The 24653-nt window shown below is 46.8% G+C and overlaps 1 protein-coding gene across 1 annotated transcript in view; it reads right to left on the bottom strand.

The window, feature by feature from the left end:
* DYSF (dysferlin) overlaps positions 1-24240 on the bottom strand; it is a 120154-nt gene extending 95914 nt beyond the window's left edge. The window contains 3 exon segments of the mRNA XM_070948767.1: positions 3622-3713; positions 5958-6013; positions 24091-24240. Of these exon segments, the coding sequence (XP_070804868.1) occupies positions 3622-3713; positions 5958-6013; positions 24091-24178 (236 nt within the window). The 5' untranslated portion in view covers positions 24179-24240.
* Positions 24241-24653: the final 413 nt, after the last annotated feature.

Below are 24653 nucleotides of genomic sequence, written 5' to 3'. Positions count from 1 at the left end.
TTTGAAAAGGAAGGGGAAAAAACAGTCTTGTGGGACACTTTGTCAGCTCGTGTTCCAGCCGTGGCCAAAAGTCAGGATCGGAGTCACTTCTGGCCAGGAGTCTGGTGGAATCCTTGGGTCCTTCTGGGGTCACTTCCCTTCTCGCTTCCCGGCATTGTTCAGCGGAGACGGCCGTTTCCCCCCCACCCCCCCAAAGGCTCTTCCTGTTGCTTTGGCCCGGCCATGCTGGAAGGACCGGGGGGTCTCCCAAGGAGCACCCCAAAAGAGGCGCACCCCGGCTGAATTCCAGGGAGCAGGAGAAGGGACGGGTCCACCCCATCCACCCAGGGGCTGCCTCTTTTCCTTTGGGAAGGGAGATCTCAGGGCCTCGCCTGTCCCAGGGAGAAGGTCCAGTCTGAAGGTCCGGCTTTTGGCACCGGGTTTAACTTTTGCAGGCGGTCAAGAAAAGTCAAAGTGGCAGGGAAAATGTAGCCCGAGGTTGAAATGAGGGGGGGCCTGGGGGCTGAGGTTGATGCCTTTCTTGCAGACGTATCATGACCCAACTAGGGAACATCATCAGTGCTAGGAGGAAGGGGGGGTTCTGAAGAGGAGGAGGAGGAGGAGGAGGAGCGCGAAGTAAACCGGTTGTTACATTGATTGAAACCCACTACTGATCCATTCCCATTCTTGCCCACTTTTCCTAGATGGAGAGATCTGACCCAAACTGCAGCTGGACGGGGACACACACACACACACAGACACATCAGGTGTTGTGTGTCCCCCCCCCCCCACAGCTGACTCTCCTGAAATTCAAGTCCAAATTCATGACCCATTTCCAGAAAAGTCAAATGTTTTGAGCCAGGTGAGTTTTTGCAACTTTCTTTTTGCCTTTTAAAATAATGTTAGCAGCGTTCCTTCCAAATTTTTCATTTTTGTACACTGTTTTTATATATTTTAACATTTGATCGGACACCACCCCCAAGTCCCTCTCTGAGGGAGATGAACGGTTCAAAAATGTGAAAAATAAATAAATGAAGGAAGGAAGGAAGGAAGGAAGGAAGGAAGGAAGGAAGGAAGAAAGAAAGAAAGAAAGAAAGAAAGAAAGAAAGAAAGAAAGAAAGAAAGAAAGAAAGAAAGAAAGAAAGAAAGAAAGAAAGGTAGGTAGGTCTTGGACAGGAGCCTCCTTCCAAATTCCCCAGAGCTTAGCTAAGTCCTTCTCTTGCTGGGAATATTTGCTTCTCCTGTGAGCCATCCGGCTATTTTTAAGTTCCTGTCTTGGCAGCTGTCGGCGGATTCTCACTACGCCCAGATTTTGAATTAGACAGAGGTGATGCCGGCATCACATTTGAAGCGAGGGGGTGTTAGAATAGAATAGAGTTGGAAGGGACCTTAGAGGTCTTCTAGTCCAACGCCCTGCCCAAGAAGGAGACTCTAGGTCTAGACTATTTCAGACAAGTGGCTGTCCGGTCTCTTCTTCAAAACTTCCAGTGATGAAGCACCCGCAACTTCTGGTGGCAGGTTGTTCCACTGGTTAATTGTTCTCACTGTTAGGAAGTTTCTCCTCAATTCCAGGTTGCTTCTCTCCTGGATTAGTTTCCCTCCCTTGTTTCTTGCCTTCTGGTGCTTTGGGGAATAAATTGACCCTCTCTTTTTTCTGGCAGCCCCTCAAATACCAGAAGACTGCTTTCATGTCTCCCCAAATCCACCTTTCCTCTAGAGTAGCCAAACCCAAATCCTGCAGCCGTTCTTCCTATGTTTGAGCCTCCAGGCCTTTGATCCTCTTAGTTGCTCTTCTCTGCACGTTTTCCAAAGTCTCAATGTATTTTTTGTAATGTGGGCGCCAAAACTGGATGCAGGATTCCAGGTGTGGCTTTATACAGCGGTACTAAGACTTCATGTGATGATTTTGTCCCTAGGGTGGGTTTCTCTCTTACTGAAGTAAAGTGTTGTGACCTGTCAGCGGCCTGTGCAGCTAGTAGCTGATTCCGACAGTGAGGAGGCTGGTGTGGTGATTCGCCAGCAGCCTGTGCAGCTGGCGCCTGAGTCAAACAATGAGGAGGCTGGAGAAGATGTGGTGCCAGAGGCGGGGATTCAGCCAGGGCCTCCAGAACCTCCAGAAGCTCCCTTAAGTGAAGAGGACGAAGAGGAGGAGCTTCTTCTCGATGCACGGGCGTGCAGAGCTGCCAAAAGGCAGGAGTGGCTCCTCAGGAGGAGGTCTCCTCGAGAGTAAGGCTTGGGGCTAATTGGCCACTCCCTTAGCCTATTTAAGGAAGGACGACGACTGAGGCAATTTGCAGGGAACAACTTCGTTCACTCTCCTTCGCGTCCTGATCTTAGTTCTCTTATCAGTTTCCTGCAAATTGCTTCTGGGCTTTCTCCCAACCATAGTAAGATTAATGATTATTTATTCTTTGGATAAGAAAGTTAATTAACAGCCTTTGTTTGAAAAAGACTAATTTAATTTAGTAAACTAAGGTTTGTACAGACTTTGTGTGTGCTGCGTTCTTGGGGTCCGTAGCTGGGGCAGAACATAGAGGGTCCTGCTTGAGCTGCCAGCACCCTGGCTAAATCAGCCCTTTGCATATTGCACTTCTAAGGGGGGGGGATTCTAGGAGTTGAAGTCCACACAGCTTAAACCTGTCCAGGTGGAGAAAGACAGTTCTGCTTTCTCTTGAGCGGAATCAGGTTTCTTCTCCTCTGCAGGTAGTCCTCGGCTTACAACAGTTTGTTTAGTGACCACAGCAATGCTGAAAATTTGACTTATGACCATTTTTCACACTTACGACCGTTGCAGCATCCCTTGCAGTCACGTGATCAAAATGTGGACGTTTGGCAACTGGTTCGTATTTATGACGGTCGCGGTGTCCCTGGGATCACCTTTTGCGACCTCCTGACAAGCAAAGTCGCATTAAACTAAAGTCAAGGGGGAAGCCAGATTCACTTAACAACCATGTGATTAACTTAACAACTGCAGTGACTTGATTAATAACTGTGGCAAGAAAGGTTGTAAAGTGGGGCAAAACTCAATTAACCAATGACTTGCTTAGCAACAGAAATTTTGGCCATAAGTCAAGGACTACCTGTACAGTCAAAAACTGTTTAATTTTTTTTCCTTTTGCTGGTTTGCAGGCTGAGCAGTGGCTATGATAATCTTGAAATGCATCCTTCTAAGCAGGTCAGGTAGCTCCTAGTGAGAGGAGTGCCCTCTGCACATGCTCAAGAGACAGTATTTTCAAAGTAAGAAGCAAACAGTCCAATACGCTCTAGGTCAAAGGGAGAACCAGCTAATAAACTGCAAAGCACAGAAAAACCCCAAGTGGGGCTTTGTTCACACCTCGGTGTTCGCCATATTGACTTTTTTGTGACACTATTAGGCATTCCATTTACATAAAACACCACACAGAACAAACAAAGAGCACAGCCACCATGTGCTTTACTGCTCAACTACCGGTATTTAACTGTAACAGGAAACAGGAAACTCTACTCAGAAGAAAAAAGCATAGAGTATACTATATATCACAGATCCAAATTTGTAAACACTGCCATCTACTGGCTAAATACTACTGTAGTTGTCACATAAAAATACATGCCAACAATGAATTCCAACAGACACACAGAGACACATATTCCTGGGAGCCCCACCTGTTTCTGCCCATGGTTTCATGGTCCTTGACCACCACGTGGAGCTCAGCATTCTGGTCCAATGGGACACCTTTCAGGTCCCACTCAAAGCCCTAAGAGAAGACGGGAGAAACGTTGGAAGGAACTTCAGAACAGAAATTGAATCTGAAGTAGGATGATTGATTGATTGATTGATTGATTGATTGATTGATTGATTGATTGATTGATTTAGCATATGCTGAACCAAAAGGACCCAATCCATCCCATAAGATCTGGTCAATCCTCAATAGGGTTGGAACTCAACACGGAAAAGAAGGACTAAGGGTGACAAGATAAGCAGATAAGATTCCAATATTGGGGGGCTGCCACAGAGAAGAGGGGGTCCACCTATCAACCAAGGACAGAAGAACAGACTTGGAAGGGACCTTGGAGGTCTTCTAATCAAGCCCCATCTCAAGCAGGAGATCCTATGCAATTCCAGACAAGTGACTGTCCAGTCTCTTCTTAAAAACCTCCAATGATTGAGCGACCTACAACTTCTGAAGGCAACTTCTGTTCCACTGGTTAATTGTCCTCACTGTTAGGAAGTTTCTCCTCAATTCCAGGTTGCTTCTCTCCTTGAGGAGTGTCCATCCCTTGTTTCTTTTCCTGCCTTCGGGGGCTTTGGAGAATAGGTTGAGCGACCCCTCTTCTTTGGGGCTGCCCCTCAAATATTGGAAGACTGCTTATCATGTCACCTCAAAAGGCTTCCCATTTCAGTTCACCGAAAGCAGCATAGGTGTCCGTCCTAGTGCCGTATGCAGCTCCGGACAAAGCTTTTGGTGCTCACCGATTTCCTTCTCCCCCCCCCCCTCAAGGAAATTTAATCAACAACCCAGATTCCCGTCCAGATTACCTAAAAGTTTCCTACTCCTAAGAGGATGTGTGATAAACAGACACGATTGTCAGGGTGTGGCCCTGCAAAGGAAACCCTAATTTAGTTCTAAAGATTTCTCTCTTTATTGTCTCCGTTGAAGGGTTGAAGGGGCTCCCTTTCCCGGGGAGAACGAAGAGGAAGGGATGATCAAGAGAGGAAGTCCTGGCTTCCCCACGGGGACAGAAACTGACACTGGGGAGGGGGGTGTTTGGGGGTCGGGGGGCATCTAGAAACCAATGAAGTAATCACAAACACCCCCAGGAGTGTTTGTGCTTACTTCAAAACACCCCCAAAATCCCCAGGAGCACCAAGGGCAGGGCAGAACTTGCAGCGGGGAAATATTTAATGAAAAGCAGTTCAGGGGATGGAACCACTTCGATTTTATACAATGGTAAAAACCACTTTACTTCCAGCTCAGGTCCTACTACAGGGAGTCCTCTATTTACAACGGTTCGCTTAGTGACCGTTCAAAGTTACTTATGAAAAAAGCGACCGATGACTGTTTTACACACTTACGTTGCAGCATCCCCTGCAGTCACCTGATCAGAATTCGGATGCCAGGTGACCTGACTCATATTTATGACAGTCGCAGTGTCCCGGGGGGGTCACATGATCCCCTTTTCTGACCAAGCAATGTTAATGGGGAAACCAGATTCATTTAACAACCGGGTTACTAACTCAACATAGTGCTGTGCAGTGATTCACTTAACAACTGTGGCAAGAAAGGACGTAAAATGGGGGCGAAACAGTCTCATTTGGCAACAGAAATGTTGGCCTCATTTGTGGTCGTAAGTCGAGGACTGTAACTTACATGCTGTAACTTCTCTAAGGACCCAGGGACCCACTTCCTGATAAAATACTCAGGAAACCCCAAACTTTTTACCTACAATTTTACGTCCAATGTAATTTCCTAAAGTGTAACTAAATTGTGTTCTTCTGTCTGCAAAATTAGGTAGACAGTCCACCACTAATTGTAATATATGATCTTGTCTTTTATTATTATTATTATTATTATTATTATTATTATTATTATTATTATTATTATTATTATTATTATTATTATCTAATCTTTGATGAGATTCACAGCTTTTGAGGCTGGTTAATAGCTCAGCAGCTCGAGTCCTAACCAAGGACCTAGGAACTGTTAAGGTATCGTCGGAGGATATAAGCTGTTCTGAGTAATAATAATAATAATAAATTATTATTGTTATTATTGTTATTATTATTATTATTATTATTATTATTATTATTATTATTATTATTAATGCTTCTTCTTTATAGTTCTGCTCTCTGAGCATAGTAACAATTTAATTTTTCCTGTGGGCCTCATTCTCCCTGCCTAAGAGGGATGGACCTGCTGCTTAACGGGTTGCTCGGAGCAAGGAGGACAAACTTGCACATTTTGCGATCTGTGTTCGAATGGCGCTGGAGACAGACTCACCTCGTTCCAGACCGGGTTGGTGTTGTTCTTGATTACCTTCGTTCTCTTTTTCACTCCTAAAAGAGAGCAGAGCAAGTGAGCAAGATAGAAACACACACTCACACACAGGAACAGCTGGTTCTGAAAAATATTCTTGCAGGCAGAAGTCAGGGGTGGAGGGAAGTCAGAGCAAAGGATTTGGTTCATGAGCTAGCTGAACATGACTCACTTAACAACCGTTATTGCTTAGCAATACAAATTCTGATCCCAATTGTGGTCGTAAATCAAGGATTATCTATAGAAATCCCCATAGCACAACCTATCAACAAAAGTTGACACCAAGAAGAAAGCAACATCCCCAACCATGTTGACAGGGCAAGCCACTTCTATGCAAATAGAGAGGAAATCCATTCTAGCACTGATGATGTTCCCTAGTTGGGTTTATATTATTAATATAATTAATTATATTAATTATATTTATATGCCGCCCTGAGTCTTCGGAGAGGGGCAGCATATAAATTTAATTAATTAAATTAAATTAATTAAAACAACCAAGCTCAGAGAGCGTAAAGGATCCCACAGTCCTCCTCCTCCTCCTCCTTTCTGCAAACCCCACTCCCTTCTTGCACTGATGATCTAACCTAGCTGGGTCACGAAAGGTCTGCAAGAGAACCACCAAGCTCAGAGGGAGCCAAGGACCCCACAGTTCAACCCTGAATTACAGAGTTTCTCACTGTCTCCCAGTTTCTAACTTGGTGCCTTAACCACTAGACAGGCTAAACCAAACGCCCCCTTATTCCAGGTTGCTTCTCTCCTGGATTAGTCTCCATCCGTTGTTTCTTCTCCTGCCTTCAGGGGCTCTGGAGAATAAGGTGACCCCCTCCTCTTTGTGGCAACCCCTCAGATACTGGAAGACTGCTAGCGTATCCCCCCCGAGTCCTTCTTTTCTCTCGACTGGCCAAACGCAAATTTTGAAACTGTCCTTCGTATGTTTTTGTTTCCAGGCCTTTAATCATCTCAGTTGCTCTTCTCTGCACTTTTTCCAACGTCTCAACCTCTTTTTTGTAACCTGGTGACCAAAAATGGATCAATTACTCAGAAGAGAATTGGAAGGGACCTTGGATGCAATCGTCCAGCCACCCGGAACCCCTTGGTTACAGGTGGAACCTGGACGAGCTTTGTCTGAATTGGAAACCGGTGCTTGGAGAGGGTTAACACAGCTCATCTGGCAGTTGCTCCAAATTCTATCTTGGGCTGCTCTGGCGTGCCGAATATTTCCTTCTGTTAGCCCATAAATTAAGCCAGGCTGAAACACGCAGAGTCCCTTGGGAGGTTGGGCCAATGCCGGGCGCTGCTCAAACACCCCAGAGGAAAAGGAAGTGACTCCTAAATCAGGACCCCAGAACAATAGGAGGGTCTCCAGGGCCAAAGGCTGGCGGAAGGTTCGTCTGGGGCAGCTGCAGCCGGACCCTCCCTCCCTCCCTCCCTCCCCCCTTCGTCTCCCCCTCCCCCTCCCCCTCTCCTCCCAGTCCGGCAACTGAACTGAAGGCAGCTATATATGGTCACTCTGCAGCCGTTTCCCAGAAGAGACGCAGAGCAATATGTGTTTCAAAGGACTTGCAGGGTGGATTCGTATAGAATAGAATAGAATGGAATTCTTTATTGGCCAAGTGTGATTGGACAGACAAGGAATTTGTCTTCTGTGCATACACTCTCAGTGTACATAAGAAATACATTCATCATGAATCATAAAGTACAACACTTAGTGATAGTCAAAGGATACTAAATAAGCAATCAAAATCATACTAGGAAACTAAGCAAAACAATATAAATCGTAAGGATACCAGCAACAAGGTTACAGTCATGCAGTCATAAGTGGGAGGAGATGGGTGGTGGGAACGATGAGAAGATTAATAGTAGTGCAGACTTAGTAAATAGTTTGACAGTGTTGAGGGAGTTATTTGTTTAGCAGTGATGGCGTTCAGGAAAAAATTGGTTCTTGTGTCTAGTTGTTCTGGTGTGCAGTGCTCTATAGTGTCGTTTTGAGGGTAGGAGTTAAAAGAGTTTATATGCAGGATGCAAAGAGTCTGTAAATATTTTCCCAGCCCCCTTTTTGACTCGTGCAGTATACAGGTCCTCCATGGGAGGCAGGTTGGTAGCCATGGTTTTTTCTGCCGTTCTAAAGGAGGAATATAAACTGAATTGATCATCACCAGCATCTCCCTAGGAGCATATAAAAACTAAACATACAAAAATGGGTGGCCAATAAATGGAATGAATAAATAATAAAAGTGTGAATAGCAGAATAACAGAGTTGGAAGGGACCTGTGAGGTCTTCTAGTCCAACCCCCTCTGTTCCCTTGTAACAATCTGAATACTTTCTTTTTACTTAGGACAATTGCATTGCGGTTTCTTCTTTGTTCTTATTTCCCAGGGTTGGGGCTGCTGTTTCCTCCTCTTAGGCTGGTCAAAGATCGGAATGCAATTCTGAACCCGGTTTGGGTCTCCAGCAATGCGGAGAGGCGTCTGCCCAGCCTTGCCGAAGAGGTCGGGAGCAAAAATAGAGGTGGTCCCATTTAGCCGAGGGTCTCTATTTTCATCCGGGTGGGGAGGAGAGGGAGACAGACAGGCCACCAGGCTTCCTCTTGCAGGATTCCTCTGGTCCCTCCCCCTCCCCCTCCCCCCCTCCCCCTCCCTCCACCCCAGGCTCTCATGCCACTGAAATTGCCATCCGCATTTCTGAATCTCAGGTTTCAGCCTTGCCAGGCATAACATTCCCCCGGAGGAAAACGCACTCAGGATCTTCGGGAGAAGACGACACTCAGGCAGGCGGTGGAAGAGACGGACGGACGGACGGACAGACATACTGCCTGCAAACTCAACAGGGTCTAAGGGGTGGACCGGTTATTTGTGTGAACATAGGCCAAGGGGACGAGGCCAGAGCACTGTTAAAACCAGGGACTTGGGTTACCTCAGTAAACTATGTTGAAGTTAGTTGGGGGTTCACATGAACACATATTCTTTCTTTCTTTCTTTCTTTCTTTCTTTCTTTCTTTCTTTCTTTCCTTTTCTCCTCTTCCTTCCTTCTCTCCTATGTTGATGTTAGTTGGGAGTTCACATGAAATATACTTTCTTTTCTTTTTTCTTCCTTCCTTCCTTCCTCTTCCCTCCTTCCTTCTCTCCTATGTTGAAGTTAGTTGGGGGTTCACATGAAATATACTTCCTTTCTTTCCTTTTCTCCTCTTCCTTCCTTCTCTCCTATGTTGATGTTAGTTGGGAGTTCACATGAAATATACTTTCTTTTCTTTTTTTCTTCCTTCCTTCCTTCCTCTTCCCTCCTTCCTTCTCTCCTATGTTGAAGTTAGTTGGGGGTTCACATGAAATATACTTCCTTTCTTTCCTTTCTTCTTTCCTTTCTTCCTTCCTTCCTTCCTCTTCCCTCCTTCCTTCTCTCCTTCTATGTTGAAGTTAGTTGGGGGTTCACATGAACATATATACACTTTTTCTTTCTTTCTTCATTTCTTTCTTTCTTTCTCCTCCTTCCCTCCTTTTCTCTTCCTTCTTCCTTACTCTTCCTTCTTTTTCTTTCTCATTCTTTCTTTCTCCTTCGTTCCTTCTCTTTTTTTCTCCTTCCTTCTCTTCCTTTTCTCTTCCTCTATTTTCTCTCTTTCTCTCTTCCTCTTTCTTTCTCATTCTTTCTTTTCCTCTAAAGATCTGAAGTGCATTTTTACAGGGAGAATGACCTACACAGCATTCTTTGCAAGGCACAAAGGAACCTGAAATTCAGAAATGCTGATTGCAGTTTTAGATGCGGGGTGGGGGGCGGGGGGGTGGGAGGAGAGGGAATGAGAGTAAGATCCCAGATTCTTAGCTATAAAATGGAATGCAAGCTAAGAGGGATCTGGGCTCCCTCTTTGAATGAGAAGAATCCCTTTGATCAGAATATTCTAATAAATTGTAATTTAACGATCTTCTGGGCTTGATCTGTCTCATTGCAAACTATGCCTGCCGAGGTAGGAGCCTAAAAACCCCCCATTTGCTGTTCACCCCAGTCACCCCCGAGAATCTGGAGTTGGTCCTTCTGCAAAGTGTCTTTGACCTCTTCATCTACTTTACCATCCTGGGATCTCTTGCAGATCTCTTTGCCAAGTATGGATCCCATCCAGTGGATGAGCCATTTGTTGTGACAATGCATGGCGTGAACTCAAAAGGGAGGGAGGGAGGGAGGAGGTGTGTGTGTGCAAAGCCTCCTTAGCAAAGGTAAAGGAAGAGGGAGTGTGAAGATTGGGGGGGGGGCTTTCAATGTAGAAAACCAGAGCCGGCTGTCAGGCACAGCATACAAGAGCTTATTGCTAAGATAAGGGGCAGGGCTCAGGCAGAGCCAATAGGAGACTTGCTAAATGTCTTCTATTAGTTAACATTTAGGAGTAAGGCTGGAGTAGAGCCAACACAATACCTTCTCAGCACCCTACAGAGTCAGCCTCTTGCCCCCAACCACCTGGGTCCTCAGTTTACCCACCTCGGAAGAATAGGAGGCTGAGTCGCCCTTGAGCCGGTCGGGATCGAACTGCTGGAGTGAGCAGTAAGTTAGCCTGAAGTACTTCATTCTCACCACTGCGCCACCACGGCTCCTAGCACCACCATGGTCATAAGTATGAAAAATGGCCATAGGCCACTTCTTTCAGTGCAGCTGTAAGTCTGAATGGTCATTAAAGTATGAAGGCTATTGCTTAAAAGCATTGTAAGCCGCCCTGAGTCTCAGGAGAAGGGCGGCATATAAATCAAACTAATAAATAAATAAATACATAAATAAATGTTTGTATACCTATATAATCCTCCTTTTCTCTCTCTCTCTCTCTCTCTCCCTCACACACACACACACACACACACACACACACAATGAGAGAGGGAGGGAGCAGGGTTGAGAAAGAAAGGGAGAGAGAGAAAGAGAAAGAGAGAGAAAGAGGAGAGAGAGGAAAAGGAAGAGGAAGAGAGGGGGGGAGAGAAAGAAAGGGAGAGAGAAAGAAAGAGAGAGAGAAAGAGAGAAAGAGGGAGAGAGAGGGAGAGAGAGGAAAAGGAAGAAGAGAGGGAGGAGAGAAAGAAAGGAAGAGAGAGATGGGGGGAGAGAGTAAGAGGAAGAGAGGGGGGAGAGAAAGAAAGGGAGGGAGGGAGAGAAAACACTTTATTTCACATCTTAGAACTGCAGCCTGGAACCTCTTCACGCTGCAAACCAGAGTCTGAATTCTTCCAGCGGAAACCAGCCTGGCCATGTTCACATTCTCTTTGCTATCAAGGGAGCCGTTTTTTTAAAAGACCAAATAAGGCACATAATTGGAGGAAATTGGCACTGATTAATCAGAGAACGTGTTAAGGACGAGGCCCGCCTCGCCACCCTCCCTGGAAGACGAGAAAGATTGGGATTTTGAACTCCACTTCCTGAAAAACATCAGCTCTTGAACGAACAAAAACGAAATGCCCCTTTCGTTGGACTTTCCCTCCCCTTACGGCCACTGGCTTTTCTCTAAACAAAGGGGGTCCTGCAACACCCCTAAGAAGGAACCAGCAAACGTAACACAGAGAGCCTCCCTGGAAGACAACTTGCAATGTTCAGGAAGGGGAAGGAACAGGGAGACACCCCCCCCCACAAAAGAGCATCAGATGCACTGCAGAGAATGCCTGTTTTCCCTTCCCTTCCTCTCTCCAAATCTCCCTGGTCCATCAATGGACGCAACCATCAGTCAAGGACACCCCATCTTCGAAGGTTCAGGGAGAGGGTTATGGTTGTTCCATCAAGTCCTGGTCTCTCTCTGGTCTGAGGACCCTCATGTCTCCCAGACTGGCCTCCAGGGATGTCCCTAAGGAGACCTTCTCCATTCCTGCTTGTATCAACACCCCCTTTTTGGGATCAAGGTCTTCTTCAACTACGTCTTCTCATGAAGTGCCCCAAATATTTCAGATAAGACTCATCCTGGGCAGCAGGCTGGTTTTAGATGATCGTTTATGTCATTTGGGGGTGTCTGCAGAGGTGGCAACCAAAACCATTGCAGCTGAACCCCTATTTCTCTTTATTGGTGCCACAGAGAGCATTGATCCCACGGCCATTGCTGCCCTCTTGACTTTTTTGACCTCCTGCAGATCTCCTCCCGGTATTGCAAAATGATTTGATCTTCTGATGATCTCCTCTGTTCTCCATAAATTTCCTCAGCACCACAATTAAAGGCAACCATTTTTCTTCCTTAGTCTTTCCGTTCCTGCAGCGGGCACAACTACACATTACACAAGGATAATCAGAGCTAGACAAGACCAGCTGGGTGTCTCTCAGGTCTCTCTGCACTTTGATATTTTGTTTCCAGAAGTTGTGAATACTCCAACACCTGAAATGGTAGAGGCTTCCTGCCTGAGCAGGGGGTTGGACTAGAAGACCTCCAAAGTCCCTTTCAACTCTGCTATTCTGTGACCAAGGAGTTCCTTCATTTGGAGCCTGTGGATGCAAAAACTTTCACTCCTTCCGTCTTTTCTTCATTGAGTTGGCTTGGCCTATTGACACTTTCTTCCTTTCTCTTCCAAACCTGTTTATGTCTACATTTAAATTCAAATTTCTCTTTAAAACAGTAGGTATGAAGAAATTGTTTTTTTTTTTTTAAAAAAAAAATCTAACTCCATTCTTCTTGCATTGATCCTCGGGGAAGCTTTAGCTTCTCTGTACCTGTTGAATTGTCGCCTGTCTGACTTTGATTCAAGAGTTGTGTCAGAGGTCTCCCAGGTGGAGGGAACACCAGAGCAGCTGGCTAGCCTGGTTCTTGCCGGTGATTCAAGCATGGCTTGCATGAAACCAGAGCTGGCATAACATCTGCTGGTCTTCTTCATGCAAGACCAGGAATCCTTCGTGGGACCCAAATGTGCCACCACCACCACCCTGGCCTCCTTTCCAGGTTCTCTGGAGCTCATTTGTCCCAGCCAGCTTCTTCCCAAGGTTGGAAGGAGAAGACCTCTGCCAGCCCTCCTCGGAGGCCGTACGCCAGGGATACCTCCTCTGAGCAAGTCTCAGCAGCTTCTGGAGCCCAGGAGAAAAAGGAGGACAACCAGGTGTCTCCACCGGAGCTGAGCCGAAGCCCCAGGAGAAAAGAAAAGCACCGGAGATCTTGCCTTTGGGTGGTCTGGTGGTGGTGAGCACCACAAAGCCAAGTTCCTTCTGCCAAATTCACTCCATCGCGGTCTCTCCAGGAGCTGCTAGGACATTCTTTGCTTTCCTTCCGAGATCTCGAACTGCTTTCCATCCGTTTCCCCTAACAGACCCTCAAAACCCACCTTGCGGGAATTGAAGCCCCTGGACCTAATTGGACTACCCTGTTTCCTAGACTGTGGACGCGCCCACAGGGCACAGTTTAAAAAGTCAACAGGGCAATGTCCGTAAAAACCATGCAGAGCTTTGATGCCAATCAAGGAAAATATCTGTAGCTCAGGGTCGAAATGAGGGGTCCTTGGTGCTCTCTGAGCTTGTTTTTGTTTTTTTCTTGCAGACATTTCATTATTTATTTATTTATTTATTTATTTATTTATTTATTTATTTATTTATTTATTTATTTATTGGTTCGATTTATATGCCACCCTTCTCCAGAGACTCAGGGCAGCTTACAATGCGATAAGCAATAGCCTTCCTACTTTTGTATATACCTGCTGAGTAGGGCTTTTGGCCCTCCCTAAGTGGTGTTCTTTTTTTATACAAAGTCAGCTTATTGCCCCCACAATCCGGGTCCTCATTTTACCTACCTCGAAAGGATGGAAGGCTGAGTCAACCTTGAGCCTGGTGAGATTCGAACTCGCAGTAATTGCTGGTGCTACTTAATAGCACTTTAGTCTGCTGCGCCACCAAGGCTCTTTTTACCCAACTAGGGAACATCATCAGAGCTAGAAAGCAGTGGGATTTATGAAGAGGAGGAGGAGGAGGAAGACTGAGGGGTCCTTGGTGCTCTCTGAGCTTGGTTGTTTTCTTGTAGACATTTCATTACCAAACTAGGGAACATCATCAGGGCTAATGTTAGCACTGATGATGTTATCTAGTTTGGGTAATGAAACATCTGCAAGAAAACAACCAATTCAAAGAGCACCAAGAACCTCTCAGAGCTTTGATGGCCCCATCATGGCTGCTATGATGGCCATATCATGGCTACTCTCTTTTTTGACCAGACCCTGAGAGGCTCAGGAGGGAGGAGGGAGGGCAGGGACTCCATCAGGCGGAGGGCTCCATAAATCCATAAAAGATACCAGCACAAGTCACAATGGCACCTGCTGCCTGCATGCACACTTGCTGCCCTCTAGCAGGACCCATGGGGCACAGCCTTTGGGTGGCAGCATTCGTGGGAGAATTCAATGGCCCTCTTTGGAGCAGAGAAGGCAGCTGGGCGAGGGGGAGGGGGAGGGGGAGGGGGAAGTAGGAGGCTTGGCATAACCCCCCTACTCTGTCCATTGAAGAGGGAGAAGCGCCTTCTTCTTACTATCTCCTTACTATCAGCTGCTCTCACCCTCCCGTCCCGTCCCGTCCCTCCATAGCACAGGCAAAACAGGATATCTATGTGATTGATTGATTGAATGAATGAGTGTCTGATTTTATTTAAAACATTTATAGAGCTGCCCACCTTCCAACCGACTCTGAGCGGCTCCCAGTCAAAAGTTAGAACCACCTAGGAAATCAAGTCACTACTAAAACCAGATGAAAAGATCAAGACCAGCAAAGGCCCGGAGCCAAATCAAAGTTCTTGACTGACTGATTGACAGGTTCATCACCCAATTCTGCAACCTGGAGCCCTCCAAGCATCTGCTGGGATGCCACTTCCACTAACTTTATTGTCACTTTGAATGTACACTAATCGGCACACATTAAAACGAACTTTCGTTTCATAGGGCTCCCCTCCTCTCACCCTTCCTCCCACCCACCCGGCAGGGCCCCTGGTCGGGATGATGGGCTTTGGAGTCCAGAGGGAACGAATCGCAATACAACCCGGAGAGAATGCCCGCTAGTTGCTGCCCTTCGCAAGCCAGCCCGTCCCGGAGAAGGACGGAGTCCCCCGGGGCGCCAAGTGCTGCGGGGTCGCGACTCACCTCGGAAAGTCAGGCTGGCCACCGGGTCGCTGCGCTTGTCGCCCCGCTCTGAGCCGGGCAGGCTGCAGGCCCGCTGGAGCAGGCAGCGGAGCATGGCTCTTGCAGTCGCGGCGCTGCCCCGGCTCTCGGCAAGACGAGGAGGAGGAGAGCGGAGCGGACCGTCCGCGCCCCGGCCAGCCCCGCCCCGCCCCGAGCGCCTCCTTCTCCCGCCCCCCCCCCCGCCCCGCCCCGACCCGCCCCGCTCCCTCGCGGCCGACGCGCAGCATCAGGACCAGGAGGCGTCCCGGCAATACTGCGTTATCCCACCAGGCGGCGCTCGGAGGTTGGCAAGCAGGGATGCTCCGGCGGCGCTCACGGTCCCGGCGGAAAAATTGCGGCTTTCAGATTGCCAGGTGCCCCCCCTTTTCCTCCCCCGCCCCCCCCTCCAGCCATTCCTGCTCCTGGCGTGCATTTTATTATTTTATTTTATTTTATTTTATTTTATTATTTTATTTTATTTTATTATTATTTTATTTTATTTTTTTATTTAATTTAATTTAATTTTATTGTTTTATTTTAATATTTTATTTTTATTTTATTTCATTATTTTATTTCATCTTATTTTTATTATTTTATTATTTTACTTTATTTCATTGTTGTATTGAATTGCATTTTGCCTTATTTTGTTTTATTGATTGATTATGCCTCCCATCTTTCTACCAAGGGGCTTATAATACCCTAAATCACAGAATAAAACAAGGATAGGATTAAGTCATTAAAACTTTGGATGTCAACAAGTGAAAACATTAAAATTAATATTAGATTGGATAAAAAGAACCAATGCATAGTTGGAGTACAGGTGGGATCTTCTTCCTGGTCCACTAACCACCTCCAAAATGGGACAACCCCCCCCCCAGGTTTTCAAGCCCTTTCAGAAGGCCAAGGCTGGGTGTTGTAAACAACTCAAGGTGGCAAACATCCCAAAACTCTTTCCTCCTCCTAATTTCCCCAGAACGACAACCTTGTGAGGTGGGCTAGGCTGAGAGAGACAGGGACTGGCCCAAAGTCACCCAACCAGCTTTCACATATCAGGTGGGGATAGTCCTAACTTTAATCACACCATGTCAAAACAGGTAAGGCAACTAGGAATGAAACCTTTGTTTGAGTTTCACTGTCCACATCACAATGTCCAGATTAGAAAAATGGAAAAAAATTAGAGGTCAAAACTCCATGTAATCCTGCCTCTCTAATCCAGTGTTTGTCGATCTTGACCATTTGAAGATGTGTGGATTTCAACTCCCAGAATTGGCTGGGGAACTCTGGGAGTTGAAGTCCACACATCTTCAAGTTACTAAAGTTGAGAAATACTATTTTAATCTCTATATCCAAAATCCAGTCAACCCAACAATTCCCAAAATACATTTTATCACAATGGATCTTTATATAATCAAGGGGATCTTATCATAAAGATCTGGAAATGTTACTTTTCCCCCCAATATGCCTGAAACTCAACTTGGTGCTTAATAATACAACATTTTCTGCTCTGCCTTGTGAATTGTGAAGTGTGAAGCCACTACAGGTTTGTTAAAAACAGATCATGCCAAACCAATCTTATTTCATTCTTTCACAAAGTGACTAAATTAGTAGACCAGCGAAATGCTGTGAACCTAGTATATTTAGACCTCTGCAAGGCATTTGACAAAGGAGACTACAACCTACTTCTTGGTAAGCTAGAAAAATGTGGGATAGATAGCATCACCAGCAGATGGATTTGTAACTGGCTGACAAACTGTCCTCAATGAGTAGTCCTTAAAGGTACTACATCCACATGGAAGGAAGGAAGCAACAGGGTACCACAAGATTGCATCTTAGGCCTAATACTCTTCAATATCTTCATTAATGACTTAGATGAGGGAATAGAAGGAAAACTCATCAATTTTTCAGACAACATTACACTGGCAGGAATAGCCTCAGAAGACAAGCTCGGGATCCAAAAAGATCTTGACAGACTTGAACAATGGGCCGTATCCAACAACATGAAATTTAATGTGAAGAATACCAAGGTAGGAAAACCCAAAGGTACAAATACAGATTAGGTGAAACCTGGATCAAAAACAGTCACTGTGAGAGGGACCTTGTGGACGATCCCTTAAACATGAGCCAGCTGTGTGCAGCCACCGCCCAAAAAGCGAATACGATCCTCGGTTGTATAAACAGAGGCATAGAATCAGAATCAAGTAAAATATTAGTACCATTTTATAAATCCTTAATAAGGCCACATCTGGAATACTGCATCCAGTTTGGGACACCACATTACCAAAAAGGTGTTGAGATTTTCGAAAAAGTGCAAAGAAGAGCAACTAAGATTATTAAGAGCCTGGTTGCAGGATTTGGGTTTGGCTAGTCTAGAGAAAAGAAGGACCAGGGGGGACATGCTAGCAGTCTTCCACTATCTCAGGGGCTGCCACAAAGAAGAGGGAGTCAAGCTATTCTCCAAAGCATCAGAAGGCAGGACAAGAAACAATGGGTGGAAAGTAATCAAGGAGAGAAGCAACCTGGAATTTCCTGACAGTGAAAACAATTAATCAGTGGAACAGCTGGCCACCAGAGGTTGTGAATGCTCCATCCCTGGAGGTTTTTAAGAAGAGATTGGAGAGCCCTTCGTCTGGAATGGTATAGGTTTCCTGCTGAATGAAGGGGCTGGACTAGAAGACCTCCAAGGTCCCTTCCAACTCTGTTATTCTGTTAAGTGACTCAGAGCATTAGCACAATGGAAAGCTGTAGCAGCCACATCGATGACTGATGTCTTCTCACACACAAGGCAAACCCTGTCCAGTTCTCCTCTGACCCTTTTATGATGAGATGGCTGGACAACTCAGCAGCACATGGAGTCTTTGGGACCCACATCTGGTAAAATCACATCAATTTTTCCTTTCTCCATCCAGAGTTTTTTTTCCTTTCCTGTTTCCTCTTCACCCTGCCAGCCAGATGGGAAGTTCTAGCAACACCTGGAAATTCTGGCACCATCCTGTTCCTGAAGTCAAACTCCATCCTGGCTGGTTGGTGCACAAAATTTCTGTCCTGAAAGCAGCAAAGAGGCCACACAAGACCCTGAAAACAAAAAGGCAAAACTTTGTTCTCTTAAAAGAGGGAAACGAATCAAGGAGAGAAGCAACCTAGAACGAAGGAGGAATTTCCTGACAGTGGGAACAATTACAGATTGTTACTCCTCAAATTACGACCACAATTGAGCCCAACATTTATGTTGCTAAGTGAGAAATTTGTTGAGTTTTACCCCATTTTATGATCTTCCTTGCCACATTTGTTAAGTGAATCACTGCAGTTGTTAAGTTAGCATCCTAGGCCTAGCCTAAGTGGTTTTTAATTGGGATTTTAAATTTTATGGATTTGGGGGTCTTAAATTGGGAAGCTAATGATTTAATTCTTTTTTAATTATCTTAACTTTTGTATTTGTATGTTTTTTAATTTTGGCTGTTCACCGCCCTGAGTCCCCCTTTATTAAATTTATTTAAATTAATAAATAATAAATAAATAAATAAATCCTGGTCCTTGAGTGAATCTGGCTTCCCCGTTGACTTTGCTTGTCAGGTGGTCACAAAAGGGGATCGTGTGATCCTGCAGATGCTGCAACCATCATAAATATGAGGCAGTTGCCAAGCATCTGAATTTTGATCATGTGACTGCACCGGTCGTAAGTGTGAAAAATGGTCGTAAGTCACTTTTTTCAGTGCCGTTGTAACTTCGAACGGTCACTAAACAAAGTGCTGTAAGTTGAGGACTACCTAAAATCAGTGGACCGGCTTGCCTCCAGAGGTTGTGGAGGCTCCAGCATGGGAGGTTTTCAAGAAGAGACTGGAATAGGATCTCCTGCTTGAACAGGGGGTGGGACTAGAAGACCTCCAAGGTCCCTTCCAGCTCTGTTATTCTGGATTGTGTTGTTTCATTATTCTGCATTCTGTTCTTCTCCATCCTGTTCTTCTTTATTTTTCCATTCTGCTGTTCTGTTATTCTCCACCAGGAAGTCAAGGAGAGCAGGAAGCAGGGGCTCCTTCCCGACACGGCCCCCCCCGGGCACCAAAGCAGAGTCCAGGGGAGGGGGCCCTTCTCTGCCTCTCCCAGCCAGAAATGCCACCTGCTCCTTTGCCAAGGGCGCCGTCATCATCACCCCCAACAGGTGCTGGGAGGGCTGCCAAGAGGGCAGCCTGGGAGAAAGGGGGCAGCTATGAATAGAGCCCGGGCAGGGAGGGGGTGGATCACCCAGTATGAAACAGGATACTGGGAGGGAGGGAGGGGGACACCTGAAAGGTAATATTGGATAACAGGTCAGTTTGAAATGGAGGAAATGGGATAGCAGGTACTGTCCCAAAAACTGAATAGGAAGTCACGAGGTTTGGCAGAAACTATAACCAGGAGCAAAAGGACCCGTAGACGAAAGCAAGGAAGAACTCCGTAAAAGGTAAAAGCTTTGTGGATTTTTTTAACAGGTAGGTCTCGACTTACGACCACAATTGAGCCCCGAATTTATGTTGCTAAGGGAAACATGTGTTAAGAGAGTTTTGCTCCCTTTTACGGCTTTTATTGCCCTTGTGGTTAAGTGAAATCGCAATTGTTAAGTTAGTAATGGGAGGGGGAGGGGGAGGAGGAGGACTGTGGGGTCCTTGGGGCTCCCTGAGCTTGGTAGTTTTCTTGGAGACGTTTCACGACCCAGCTAGGTAATCTCATCAGTGCACTGATGGCTAATGAAAGCCACCAAGCTCCGAGAGCCCCAAGGACCCTCATTTCAACCCTGAGCTCCAAATCTTCTCCTCCATGAGATCAGCCTTCTCCTTCCGAGACCCCTTGCAATCTCCCACCAGGCTTTGGGGTGGGCACAGCTCCTTCTGGCCACAGGGGTCAACCAGGGCAGGAAGAGGCTCTTCCTTGGCCTCACCTTTTGGGGACGGAAGCCCATGAAATCCAGAATGAAGAGAGAGAACACTCCCACTGCCACGCCCTTGTTTAGAACACAGAACAGAGATCAAGAGGGATGGAAGGGACCTTGGAGGTCTTCTAGTCCAACCCCCTGCTCAGGCAGGAGACCCACTACTATTCCAGACAAATGGCTGCCCAGTCTCTTCTTGAAAGCCTCCAGGGAAGGAGCCCCCACAACTTCTGGTGGCAAGTAGTTCCACCGGTTAATAGTTCTGTCCAGAAATTTCTCCTTAGTTTTAGGTTGTATCCAGTAGTGGGTTTCAAATCCCGGGGCTACTGGTTCGCTATCGGTAGCGTGTGGCACTTCTGCACACATGCAGAGTGTTTTTGATGACGTCTGGGCGGGTGGGTGGAGCCTCCCACCACCATCACTGCCAGTTCACCACCAATGATTGTATCCTCTGGCTTTGCTCCAGCAATAAAGAAATGCACAATTCCCGCTTTAATCTTTCAACGGCGCAATAAAAGGAGAAAGTTTCCACCATGCATGGTGAGAGCTCCGGACATTTGTCCTTTGGGGTGATTTTCCACCAGCTCTTTGCCTCTGCTGGCTCTGATTCCCCCCGTGGCCTGAGCCCAAATGTCCTCATGGCCCACCGTGACTCATAGCAATGAAATGAGAAACTCCTTTTTTTCCTGCTTTCTTCAGCAGAATTGGACAAAAGATACTCAGGAGACCATCGGTGGCACCTTAAAAGAAAGGGGGGGGGGGGAAAAACACCTGGGGACAGAATTGATCCTTCTTCAATCCAGACTCACAATTCCAGGAGAGCAGGATTTGTGCTTTGGAAAGTTCCTTCAAAAGGACAACGTCGTCCACCTTGAAATGAGAACAAACCCCACTCCTTACTAGCACTGATGGTGTTCCCTAGTTGGGTCATGAAACGTCTGCAAGAAAACAGCCAAGCTCAGAGAGCATCAGGGACCCCACAATCCTCCTCCTCCCCCCTCCTCTCAAACCCCCCTCCCTCCTAGCACAGAGGATGTTGGGTTGACGGTTGTGGTGTCCCCAGAGTCACCTGATCCCCTTTGGGGACCCTCTGACAAGCCAAGTCAGTGGAGGAAGCCAGGAAAACACTTAATAATCGTGTGACTATCTCAGGGGTGGGCAATTGTGGCTCTTTCACAACCTGTGGACTTCAACTCCCAGAATTCCTGAGACAGCTTGGCTTGGCTGTCTCAGGAATTCTGGGAGTTGAAGTCCACAGGTTGTAAAAGAGCCACAATTGCCCACCCCTGGACTATCTTAACAAGTGCAGTGATTTGCTTAACAACCATGGCAAGAAAGGCCGTAAAATGGGACAAAATTCACTTAATAACTTAGCAGCATAAATTTTGGGCTGAATTGTGGCCATAAGTCAAGGACCACCTGTGCTTTAAAGGTTGGAGTTTCCCTGGCAGAGCAGCAAACAGAAATGATGATTCATGATGAATGAATCCCTTCCCTGAGTCACTGACTCTCCCCCTTCCCACTTGCTGGACTATATATAACCTTTTTCTGGCTTCTCCTGCAATGGACAGACGGCAAACAGAATCCTATAGGAAAAAAAAGAAAGGAAGGAAGAAGCCCAACTGAGTTCCCCGAGCCAACGTCCACCTGCCGCTTTCAATGCAAGAGTGCCTACGAGCATGTGCAGAGGGCCCTCCGCTTCCCACCGTCCTCCACGGCCGATTCCTGTGTGTCAGGACTGATCAACAGAATCAACACGGCTGTTTCCTTACACCTGCCACCCTTTAAGGTCGCTTGAAAAGAGGGAAAGGCTGCCAGACTATTTCATTGTTTTGCTTCTTTGTTTATTACATTTATTTCCTGCCCACCTGGGAGGCTCACAATGCCCTAAAATAACAGTGGATATAATAACAGATAGCAGGATTGATACTGGCCAGGATTCTTATCGACTGAACTGGCTGGGACGTGATGCAGGGAAAGCCTCCGAGCGTCTCCTGAACTCAGAGCAGAGCAAAACATAGCTGGAAGGGGCCTTGGAGGTCTTCTAGTCCAGCCCTCTGCTCAAGCAGGAGACCCTGTACCATTCCAGACAGGTGACTGTCCCCTCTCTTTTTAAAAAGCTCCAGGGATGGAGCACCCACGACTTCTGGAGAAAACTCGTTTCACTGATTAATTGTTTTCATTGTCAGGAACTTTTCCGTCTGAACATCTGTGCAAGTCGATTTTAAAATATAAAAAAATAAAAATAAAAGCTCCAGAGACTCTCAGACCATCGTCTCGGCTCCCTAGTTTCTTCAGGGATCCAGGAGTGATCCATGCTTTAGAATCATAGATGTGGGAGGAACATCTGGGGGTCATCTAGACCAGTGTTTCTCAACCTTGGAAGCTTGAAGATGGGTGGACTTCCACTCCCAGAATCCCCCAGCCAGCAGCGCTGGCTGGGGGATTCTGGGAGTGGAAGTCCACCCATCTTCAAGCTTCCAAGGTTGAGAAACACTGGTCTAGACAAACCGCCTCCTTCTCGCACCACCCTCTGATCCTCAGTCTTGGGAACTTTAAGAGGGTTGGACTTCAACTCCCAGAATTCTCTGTGCCGGCTATGGAATTCTGGGAGTTGAAGTCCACCCATCTTCAAGCTACCAAGGTTGAGAAACACTGCCCTAAACTATTCCAGACAAGCAGCTGTCCAAACTCTTCTTGAAAAGCTCCAGTGATGGAGCACCCACAATTTCTAGTGGCAAGCTGTTCCACTGATTAATTGTTCTCGCGGTCAGGAAATTTCTCCTTAGTTCCAGGTTGCTTCTCTTCTTGATTACTTTCCACCCATTCTTTCTTGCCCTGCCTTCAGGGGCTTTGGAGAATAGCCCACCCCGAGAGACTCAAACTGTCCCCCCTGGCTGGAGCAGGCTGGAGCTTGCAGCCCTCCTTCAACTCAGCGGGGCCCAAAAGGATGGGGATAGCGCCATGTTTTTCTGACCAGGATCAACTCACAAAACCCACACTGGGCCAGGGATCATCCCCCAAACCCTTGAAACGCCAGCAGGCTCCCCAAATCCCGCCTCTCTCTCGAGCGGAGGAGCAGCTCCTGTGGGGGCCCCGACCCATGGCAGCTGGGGTGCCATTCTTGGCTTTTCAGTTCATTCTTCACAGCGATTTCATCATCCCCAACTCAACATTTTAACTTTTATGTACTGTTTTTTTATCTTAATATTTTATTGAGTATCATCCAGAGTCCCTCTGTGAGAGAGAGGAGCAGTTTAAAAATGAGAGTGAAAGAGAGAGAGAGAGAGAGACAGACAGACAGATTGACAGATGATAGATTGAGACAGATAGCTATAACTGGATAGTGAGATAGAGAGAAAGAAAGAGAAAAAGAGGGAAAAAGAGAAAGAGGGAAAGAGAGAGAGGGAAAGGAAAGGAAAGGAAAGGAAAGGAAAGGAAAGGAAAGGAAAGGAAAGGAAAGGAAAGGAAAGGAAAAGAAATAGGCAGGCAAGCAGCAATAGAAATATACAGAAAAAGAAAGAGAGAGAGGGGGAAAGAGAGAAGGAAAGGAAAGGAAAGGAAAGGAAAGGAAAGGAAAGGAAAGGAAAGGAAAGGAAAGGAAAGGAAAGGAAAGGAAAGGAAAGGAAAGGAAATAGACAAGCAGGCAGGCAGCAATAGAAATATACAGAAAAAGAAAGAGAGAGGGGGGGAAAGAGAGAAGGAAAGGAAAGGAAAGGAAAGGAAAGGAAAGGAAAGGAAAGGAAAGGAAAGGAAAGGAAAGGAAAGGAAAGGAAAGGAAAGGAAAGGAAAGGAAATAGACAAGCAGGCAGGCAGCAATAGAAATATACAGAGAAAGAAAGAGAGAGGGGGGAAAGAGAGAAGGAAAGGAAAGGAAAGGAAAGGAAAGGAAAGGAAAGGAAAGGAAAGGAAAGGAAAGGAAAGGAAAGGAAATAGACAAGCAGGCAGGCAGCAATAGAAATATACAGAGAAAGAAAGAAAGAGAGAGAGAGAGAGGGAAAGAAAGAAAGAAAGAAAGAAAGAAAGAAAGAAAGAAAGAAAGAAAGAGGCTCTCTCCCTCCCTCCCTCCCTCCCAAAGGGGTCCCAGCCTCTGCCAGGGCTGCCAACTCATGCTCCGTCCTCCCTCCCTCTTACCTGCAAAGACCACGGAGCAATAGGCATCACTGATGTCGGTGTCCGGGGTCTGGACCTGCTGGGCCTGGAGGATGAAGACGCGGAGCATTCTCGGGAGCGGTCTGGGCCGGTCTGAGGGGGAGCCCTGGACGTCCACTTGCTCTGCCGTCAGGCCAGTCACCCTCTGCACCCGGGCCGGCTGAGCTGCTCTTGGCGCAGGGCTCAGCCACGGTCCGGGAGCTCTTAAAGGGGCAGCGCATGGCTGAGCAGCAGAGCCGTGCCACCCAGCCACCCCCGGCCCCAGAGATGCTCTGCTCTGGGGGTCGAGCCCTGGGGGGGGGGTCGGGCTAGTTTAAGGGCAAAGGAGCTGGAATGGGATTCAGCTAGTAATGGGGGCGGAGGAGGAGCCTGGCTGGAGTTCACACTTCCATGCGTGCACACACGCAAACACACAACAGACATTCGGACACAGCCCAAACACCAGGCAGTAAATAGAATAACAGAGTTGGAGGGGACCTCGGAGGTCTTCTAGTCCAACCCCCTACACAAGCAGGACACCTTCTACCATGTCAGGCAAGTGGTTG

This window comes from Pituophis catenifer, unplaced genomic scaffold (assembly GCF_029215685.1).
Source record: "Pituophis catenifer annectens isolate HBS135680 unplaced genomic scaffold, rPitCat1.0.hap2 SCAF_8, whole genome shotgun sequence".
NCBI lineage: Eukaryota > Metazoa > Chordata > Lepidosauria > Squamata > Colubridae > Pituophis > Pituophis catenifer.
Note: the sequence above shows the minus strand (reverse complement) of the source record. Positions and strands in the feature narration are given on the sequence as shown.